The 9,723-nt window shown below is 48.9% G+C and overlaps 1 protein-coding gene across 1 annotated transcript; it reads left to right on the top strand.

The window, feature by feature from the left end:
* Positions 1–2,043: 2,043 nt before the first annotated feature.
* LOC125424947 (zinc finger protein 446-like) lies at positions 2,044–8,751 on the top strand (the record flags this gene model as incomplete). The annotated part of the gene is made up of 6 exons (XM_048482385.1): positions 2,044–2,405; positions 4,365–4,862; positions 7,085–7,175; positions 7,733–7,803; positions 8,006–8,132; positions 8,694–8,751. Coding segments are annotated over exons 2-6 (770 nt in total), but the record flags the coding sequence as incomplete, so codon positions are not given.
* Between the last annotated feature and the right edge of the window lie 972 nt (positions 8,752–9,723).

Here is a 9,723-nt window from a genome sequence, read left to right as displayed (position 1 = left end):
TGGCTCATTTTCATCCTAAAGAGCAGTGACTAGTGGGTGCCACAGGGTTCTGTCCTGGATCTTCACAGACTGTAAGATATTGCAGACAACAGAAGCGATGTGTTCTGCTTATGGACGTGGGAGACATGGGGTCATGTAACATTTTAAAATGTTGTGTATTTCATTAAAATGAGAGGTAAGTTGTAGAAGGACTGGGGGGGTGGGTGAAAAGAGGATGAGAGAGCAAGACACTGAAGAGTGACTGTGCGGAGTCTTTGCTGAACTGAGGGAGAGGCAGGGAGTGTTTGTGTTGCTGGAGAGAAAGACAGCAGTCTGCTGGAGAGGGACGGGGAGTCAGTCTAAGCCATAGCGAGTCAGAGTGTGTACAAAACTTGAGCGAGATAAAATATTCAACCTCATATAAAACTGCCCTGAAAGTTCGCCTCCCCCCCCCCTACGTTTTTTAAAAAAATAAATGGGGAGGGGCGGCATCTGACTTTTGGGGAGGAGGAGATGCCCACATTTCATAGGTAGGAGGGCGTGCCTGCCCCCCGCCCCCACCTTAATAGCCTCTCCTCGCACCCAGATCCAGCACCCCTGATCCCTAGGGCCGATTCAAGGGGGCTTCCCGGCGACCCCCCACCCGCCCCCCAAAAGGTGGGAACTGGCAATGGAGGCCCCTTTCTGCCCCTGGGGAGTCTGTTCTCCCTGCATGGCGAGGGGCTTCCATGGAGGAAGTAGCAGGAACATCTATGAGCGCCATAGGTGATGCAAGGGGGGGGGGAGCTGAACGGCCCCCTCCCCAAATGCTCCTGGCCTCCTCCAGCGTCCCTTCCCCCCCAGCTGCTCCTCACAAGTCACAAAGGGAGGGGAGGAGGGGAGGCCCGCTTTGCACCCACAATGCTTTGGGGGACCCTCCCTCACCCCCCACCCCCCACCGGCAGCCCCCGCCCCACGGGAAGGGAAGCCATAGAGCCGGAAAACCCAGAGAGGCCTCCAGGGATAGGGGCGGGGAAGCCATTTATTTCCTCTTCCGCCCTTGCAGCACCTTGAAGCCGCCTCCCCCAGTGACTCGGGGGACTGGTGGGGCGGTGGAGGAGAGAGAGAGATTGCAGCGTGGGGAAATCCATGCATGCAGGTATGCGGGCGGATGGGTCAGAGGCCCCGATCCAGGAGAACTGCCCCACTGCATAGCTTGGGGACGGGGCTGCTTCGTCTAGCGCATCTCTGCCCCCCCTCCTCTCTGCACGAGGCGGTGTGGGGAGGGGAGAGAGAAAGCAGCGGAGGGTCCGGACGAGTCCTCTTGGCGGTGAGGGCAAGGGGAGGGGGGAAGAGGGGGCTGGATTGGGGAGGGGGGGTTGCTTCGGGACAGACCCCTTCATGGCTGCTCTCAGGAGGCTGGCTGCAGAGGAGGCATCTGGCTGGGCAAGGGGAGTCTAGGGGGTTCTCTCGGGGAGGGAAACGAGTCCTCTGGGTCCAAAATCCTTGAGGATGGGGTGAAATTCAGGGTCTGCTGGCAGGTGCACAAGGAAGCGGAGGGGGGAGAGGTGCTGGAAGGACAGAATGAAGGGCCCCCATTAGGCACTCCTCAGAGACAGTCTCAGACTGGATTTGTACAAGCAAAGACAGCAGGCACAGTCTTTTAACCTGCAGCCATGGCGTAGTGGTTAAGAGCAGGTGCATGCTGATCTGGAGGAGCCAGGTTTGATTCCCCACTCTGCCAGCTGAGCTGTGGAGGCTTATCTGAGGAATTCAGATTAGCCCTGTGCACTCCCAACACATGCCAGCTGGGTGAGCTTGGGCTAGTCACACTTCTTCTGAGCTCTCTCAGCCCCATCTACCTCACAGGCTGTTTGTTTTGAGGGGGGAAGGGAAAGGAGCTTGTAAGCCTCTTTGAGTCTCCTTACAGAAGAGAAAGGGGGGTGTATAAATTGAACTCTTCTTCTATGGACGGAGAGTTTTCCATTATGCAGAGAAACATTGATAGTTGTCACATTCTGGGCTGCAATCGTCATTACAGGGCAGATTGTCCAATTTAAGCCTTTAATCTGTAGCTGTGGACATGATATGTAATTTGATAGTGAATCTGGAATGATCCATTGAAAAAAGAGTGAAGATCCATTACTTGGAACTCTTGTTGTTGGCTTGTGGGGGTGCCACCAAGCAGCAGAACCATGATTTTTGGGGGTGCTGTTTGTGGGTATGGACATAATATTTGGTTCCATGCTTTCGAACCATGCTTTTGTGCCGTGGCTGTCTGATTTTTGCAGGGCACCCTTTGGCTGTGAACGTGACCTGTGATTTGATGGTGAATTCAGGGTGACGTAACACAGAAATTGTAACGATCTGTGCTTTGGAATTATGTTTTTGCACCATCGCAGCATCCCGAGGCAGTGGATTCAGGATTTTTGGGTGCTGCCTGTGGAGTAAGATACGATCTATTATAAAGTAGCTTTTTAAAAGTGTAGTTTTCTTTTCTAAAAATCCTGTGATTTCATGAGGATCCATCGAAATTCATCTAGATATCACTTTTACCCAGTCCCCTTTTGCACCCACCTTCAAGTGAGCGGCCGCATTTTAATAATTTTCTTGGTCTAATTCCTCTCTGTAGGACTCCCGAAGTGGGTGTGGGTTGGGGAGGGGCTTCCTGGGTGCACAAAAGAGTTGAGGAATTGAAAGAAAAGGATTTCCCCCACCCTTCCCAAACCATCCCAGCAGTGGGGCCTGAGCAAATTTCTCACACTCCAGGAGCCATGCGGGGTCACCAGTATGCGGATGACAGCCAGCTAGTCTTGACAACGGCGGGTCGTCCGCAATCGGCTCCTGAGGCTCTCCAGCATTGTTTTGAGGCTGTGGCTGGTTGGTTGAGTGCAAGCAGGCTGAAATTGAATCCAGCAAAGGCGGAGGTTCTGTGGGTGGGTCAGGGAGAGATGCCGGGAGAGATTTTGGTATGCCTGTTTTGTCCTCATTGGTGCACAGTCTGGGCGTGATTCTGGACTCCAGGCTGTCTTTGGAAGCCCAGATTCCTAAGACTGCCCAGACTGCCTTTTACCATCTCCGACATGCACGCCAGTTGGCAGCAGTGACGTAGGAGGTTAAGAGCTCGTGTATCCAATCTGGAGGAACCGGGTTTGATTCCCCGCTCTGCTGTCTGAGCTGTGGAGGCTTATCTGGGGAATTCAGATTAGCCTGTACACTCCCACACACGCCAGCTGGGTGACCTTGGGCTAGTCACAGCTTCTCAGAGCTCTCTCAGCCCCACCCACCTCACAGGGTGTTTGTTGTGAGGGGGGAAGGGCAAGGAGATTGTAAGCCCCTATGAGTCTCCTGCAGGAGAGAAAGGGGGGATATAAATCCAAACTCTTCTTCTTCATTTCTGACCTTGCCACAGTAATCCATGCAACAGTCACCTCTAGACTGGATTATTGTAACTATGCGGGCCTTCCTTTGAACATGGTCTGGAAGCTGAAACTCGTGCAGCATGTTGCTGCTTGTTTCCTGGCTGGGGTTTCAAGCAGGGACCATATTATACCTGTCCTTTATCAACTGCATTGGCTGCCGATCGAGTACCTGGCCATTTTCAAGGTTTTGGTTTTAACCTGTAAGGCCTTAAGCGGTCTTGGACCCACGTACCTGAGAGGCCACCCCTCTCCATGTTGCCCGACGAGGTCCCTCCATTTGTCGGAGGTGAACCGTCTGGGAATCCCCGGCCCGAAAGTCACCTGGCTGGCCTCCATGAGGGCCAGGCCTTTTTCAGTCCTGGTCCCAACCTGGTGAAACAAGCTCCCTCCAGAGATCAGGGCCCTGCGGGATCTAAATGAGTTCTGCAGGGCCTGCAAGATGGGGCTGTTCCGCCAGGCCTTTCCATCGTGCCAGCCGGGTTAAACCATCAGGTGTTATCATGGCCTCCTGTGGATCTAGATTGAGAAGCTGCCATCTTGGTTTTAAAGTTTTGAAAGTTTGAACGTGTTTGAATACTGTTAATATTGTTACGTTTATTGGGTTTACATATATTTAAGTTGGAATGTATTTTATTTTGGGTTTTGATGTACGCCGCCCTGAGCCCTTTTGGGAATGGGCGGCCTAAAAATCCAAAATAAATATTTTTTAAAAAAATGCCTGTGGGTGGACAGATCTCCTGACCCACTTAGTAGTCCTCTGAAGCCCCTGGAACAGCCTGACCCAAAGTGACATCTTTAAAGAGTCAGAGACCTTTAAATATCCCAAAGGACCAAACAGGCATATTTCAAAAAGCTTGGTCTGTAGTACCGTGAAATATTACAAGCCACACTTTTGTTGTTATCCACCATGTGTCATCATTCTCTTTTGTTTTCCTTCTGCCTCGTTGATATCTGCCTCCTACCTACCCACCCCCACAATCACAGAAAGAAGCCTGTCTTCATACCCACGTAAGGAAAGGAATCTTTTCACAGTCAGAGGCGGCCCACTAAAAGAAAAAAATGGAAGAACAGGACCTAGCAGGACCTGAACTTGGAAAGAGAGCAAGGAAAGACCCCAATCCCATCCAAGCTGGGAGTGTTGTTGTGTTCTGGGAGAGAGCTGTGCCAGAGGTCTGGGATCAGGAGACCCTGAACTCAGAAGTACTTTGCCGACGCTTCCGGCAGTTCCAATACCATGATGCTGAGGGCCCCCGAGAGGTTTGCAGCCAGCTCCATGGACTTTGCAGTCATTGGCTGAAGCCAGAGAGGCACTCCAAGAAGCAGATCCTGGACCTGGTGATCCTGGAGCAGTTTCTGACCGTCCTGCCCCACGAAATGCAGCGCTGGGTCAGAGGATGTGGGCCGGAGACCAGTTCCCAAGCGGTGGCCCTGGCCGAAGGTTTCCTCCTGAGTCAGGCAGAGGAGAAGAGGCTGGCAGAACAGGTGAGGGCTTGACTTTCCAGGTATGTCCAATTCAAGCTATAATATTTGACCTTCTCCTAAGGCAGTTGTGGCGAGCCTATGGCACGGGTCCAGAGGTGGCACTCAGAGCCCTCTCTGTGGGCACGCGCAAACAGAGTTCGTCATGGGGGGGGGGGGGAATTGCCCCACACACATCTAGGCTAGCCTGGGCCGCTGGGCTCGATTATTAGCATTAAAGCTAAGACGTAGTTTTGGGGAAGCAGTGTAGGTAACCCTGTTAAACTCTGTTAATCCCCACTGATTTTCATGCGAAGAACTGAAGCATGATCCTTTACCTGGGAGTAAGCTCAGTTGCTGGCAATGGGGCTTGTTTCTGAGTAAGCCCTCCTAGGATTGTGATTCACCCGTTCGAAGAGTTGCACGGTTGCTTCAAAGCAAAGCCACCCACTACCACCAAAATTACTCCCAAGTAATGCATGTCTCGGAGCCAACCGTTTTTTCTAAATTAAAACCTCAGTATTCAGGTTAAATTGCCGTGTTGGCACTTTGCGATAAATAAGTGGGTTTTGGGTTGCAGTTTGGGCACTCGGTCTCGAAAAGGTTTGCTATCACTGTCCTAAGGCTTCCCAGCCTGATATTTGTCCCAAGTTTTAATCATCTGAACGGGAGATTTAAAAAGGTGCATCAGCAGCCTCTTCTTCTGGGGAATTTCTTATTCCTCCAGATAGTTCACCAGTGTTGAGAGAAAACCCTACTAGGCCTACTTAAAAAAAAGATGTGGAATCTGGGAGTGGGACAGGATCCATTCTTTGGTGTGGTGGCGAAGAGCGGTGGACTTTACTGTGGAGAACTGGGTTTAATTCTGCACTCCACCACATGAGCCACCTAACTCCAGTCTGGTATCGAGAGTAAGATCATATCCATTGGCTCGCCTCTCGAATCACTCTATTTAATGTCCTGTTCAGAAGCGTTCAATACGCTTAAAGACCAACTTCTAGATCTGGAATTTGCACATTTACATCTAGCAGCCAAACGAACCAGCTCCCCCACTCAATTGTTAATTCCATTCGAGCAGAGCTGTATGGCCTATTACCTTTATGTTCTAACAAACCCCTGAGCAAGGAGAGCTCTCTCCATTGCGCGATTCAATGTTATGTCCTCTGCCCTATTAAAAGGTAGGTTTAGTAACCTAGAAAAATCTGCAAGGTTATGCAGCTGCAGATCCAATGTGGTTGAAACCCTGGCCCACCAACTTCTGCACTGCACCAGATTTGTTAAAATCAGATCCAAATATATCAATTTATATCCTCTTTTCCAATCTGGGCTGCCAGATCTGATTAGGTTATCTTTATTGCTGAATAACTCTGACCCTGGTTTTTGTGAAGAGGTCGCCAATTTTATTATGGAGGTAGCTGAGAGTATCTAATAGTATGTATCTGTTACGGTCTTTTGGGGGCTTTTTTGCTTTTACTACCGATGTATTAATTTTGCTTTCTGATTATGCCAGTAAAGGCTGATGTATGTATGGCTCCAATCTGGTGAACCAGGTTTGTTTGCCTGCTCCTCCGCATGAAGCCTGCAGGGTGTCCTTTGGTTACTAATGAATGAAAGAGTAACGTGCGCCCTTTAAGAGCTTACAAGAGACGGACCGTAATGAAACAATGTGATGCACGTTTGCTGCTCAGTAGCTTCCGTGTATTATACAATCTAACCAATTTTGCTTTGGAGCAAAATAAAACCTCGTGGCTTGACGAACCTTAAAAAAAACGAGGACAAGGCTCCTTTATATGACAGTCTTGAGCAAACTCCGGAGGAGAGATTACAAATGAATGGAACGCACTAAATAACAATGAATGGAATGCAACAAACGGAATGAACTGATATTGCTGATATCTCCCGACGGGTTTACTTGTAATGTAACATGTAAAAATGTTATTGAGCCTTGCTTTTTAAGTATAGATGTAAGATTGGTTAGATTGTATAATACACGGAAGCTACTGAGCAGCAAACGTGCATCACATTGTTTCATTACGGTCCGTCTCTTGTATGTCCTTTGGTTGCTCACAACTCTCTCCACGTTCTCTGAACCCCACCCACCTCACAAGGTGTCTGTTATGGGGAGAAGAAGGGAAGGAGTTTGTAAGCTGCTTTGACACTCTTTAAGATCAAGAAAAGTGTCATATAAATCAAAACTTTTCTCCTTCAACTCCTTCTCTTAGTTGTTGCTGTTTTTGCTGTTTCAGAGGTTGGGTTTATCCGTGAAGATGGAAGCTCCGTTGGAGGAAAGGCACCTGGGCCAGGCCCAAGAATGTCCCCAAGATATCCTCTCACATGGTAAGGACTCATTCAGATTTAATGGGATTGGAGCACCTGGTTAATTCGATGGGTAGTGAATTCTGGTCATGAACAAAATGAAACACTTCATTCAAATCATGGTGCTCAATGTTCAATGCTAGGGAAGCCCTTAAAAGTGGATTCGAAAATTCATGGAGGCAGCTCCTCACATTGATTACAATATGTTGTGAGCCGCCTCGAGCCCTTCGGGGATGAGGCAGCCTATAAATTTAATAAATAAATAAAATAAATAAATAAATATTCCCATCTCTCCTTTCTTCATTAGAGAGACCCAAGGTATCTCAAAACAAAAGGCTCTCTTAGCCCCACCTACCTCACAGCATGTTTGTTGTGAGGGGGGAAGGGAAAGGAGTTGGTAAGCCCTTTGAGTCTCCTTACAGGAGAGAAAGGGGGGATATAAATCCAACTCTTCTTCTTCTACATAGGGCAAGTCCTCACTGCCCTGGGAACCTGGGTGCAGGAAGCATGATTCACACCAGCAAGTGGAATAGGAAGTGGAGGCTAATACTCTTTCTTCCCTTTTCCCTCTCTCGCAGGCAGTGAAGAAGCAGTGTTGATCTGTTCTGTTCGTGGAGGTGTGAAAACAGATGCTGACCCTCCAGTCCAGGTATGGGAGATGAACAAAGGACAGCCGGGGTCCCCTCTCCTTTCTCAAGGGAACTTTCTCCTGCAGTTGGTGCTGAGGGGCCCAGGCAAGAAGCTCTGAACGCCACTCCTTTTGGACCCTTAACCCTCCCAAAATGTCCCCTTCCAGCCCACCCTCTCTGCCTGGCATGACCTCTGAAGACTGTATCTGCCTTTTCTTTCAGTCTCTGGTGTCTTTTGAGGAGGTGGCCATCTCTTTCACAGAGGCAGAGTTGGCACTGCTAGATCCAGACCAAAGAGCTCTTTATGAAGATGTTATGCTGGAAAACTATGGGAGCGTGGCTTCTCTGGGTAAGGAACTTTCACAGATGCCAGAATGACACATTTCTGCCTTTGGGATTATGCATGAATCAAAATCTTGAGCAGCAATATGTTGTATTGAGATCCATTCCACTATTTGCTCCCTTGTGGAAATCTCAACTTGGCAGGATGGCAGCATAAACGGGATTTGGCATGTGTAGGTAGAGTGACTCAAGCTACCTGGTTTGTCCATGTCAGCTTAATCCAGTGTTGTGGCCATCACCCAAACCACAGAGAGGGGTTCTGGGCTGAGGCCAACGCAGGACTGAGAGGCCCTCAGGAAGACTCTGGAAGGGGCCAAGTCCTAATTTCTCAGTTGCCAAACCTTAGAACACTCTTGCCCTCCAGTAGAGATTACAGTGATCCCCTCTGACTGTGATTTGAAGAGCCAGCGTGGTGTGATATCTGAGAGCAATGGACTCTGATCTGGAGGAAAGGGTTTGATTCCCCCCTCTTATCTGGTGAACTGGAGTTGTTTCCCCCTCCTACACATAGAGTTTTCTGGGTGGCCCTGAAACAGTCACAATTCACTCTCAACCCCATTTTCCTCAGAAAATATCTGCTGTGGAGATGAGACAATGAACGCAAATTGTTTTGATACTCCTGAAAGGTAGAGAAAAAGCGGAACTAACTTCATCTTACACTGGTTGGGATTGTGGCCTTTGATCTTGACCGGGTTTCCATTCCTTCTGAGGGAAAAATCCCCATTCTTGGATTTCTTCCCTTGCCTATGTTAGAATCATCACTTTCTCCCTGTGTGTGCCAAAGGAGACAGGAATGTAGTAGAAACTTTGGTGGCGACAGACAAAAATCTCATGTCCGAAGAGGAACTGGAGAGTTTCTCAAGAGGCTCTCAAGAAAGTGTTTCCTTTCCAGATGAGCGAGGATCCTTCATGGTTCTGTGAAGGGAATGATCATGGAATAGCCCTGGAGTATTTCTGCTTCACTTGTTCACAAGTCTTTATTTGGCAGAATCAGAAAGTTGTCTGGAAAAGGAGAGAGGATGTCCTTCTGGCCCTGAAATCTGGGATGCTCGGAAGCTCCTTCTAGGTCTGAGCTTAGCTGTGGGTCTGTAGGGGCTGCTGTATCCTTCAATATGGGATATTCCAGGGGAGGGTGGGAGCTTACTTAACAAAAGCCAAGCTGGAAGAGGCCAACGGCCCTTTCCTAAAACAGTCACCTAAATGCTGTTCTTGAAGTGTTTGGTTTCATCAATTACAGACTGGCTCCTCCATCCCACGAGCAAATGCTGAAAACCAGCTCTTCATAGTTATCTTCACAACCTGCAGTGAACCAGTTCCAACTAACTGCCTGTTGTGGGGAGGGAAAGGAATGTGATTTATAAGCCATTTTCAGGCTTTTAAGAGTAGAGAAAAGTGGGATGTAAAAACCTTCTCCTCTTCTCTTAGGCGCCTTCCGCACATGCAAAATAATGCGTTTTCAAACCACTTTCACAACTGTTTGCAAGTGGATTTTGCCATTCCGCACTTGCAGAATAATGCACTTTCAAACTGCTTTCAGTGCTCTTTGAAGCTGTGCGGAATGAGCCCTACATTATAAATAGCAGAAACTCAAAAGATCT

This window comes from Sphaerodactylus townsendi, unplaced genomic scaffold (assembly GCF_021028975.2).
Source record: "Sphaerodactylus townsendi isolate TG3544 unplaced genomic scaffold, MPM_Stown_v2.3 scaffold_1569, whole genome shotgun sequence".
NCBI classification, from domain to species: Eukaryota; Metazoa; Chordata; class Lepidosauria; order Squamata; family Sphaerodactylidae; genus Sphaerodactylus; species Sphaerodactylus townsendi.
Note: the sequence above shows the minus strand (reverse complement) of the source record. Positions and strands in the feature narration are given on the sequence as shown.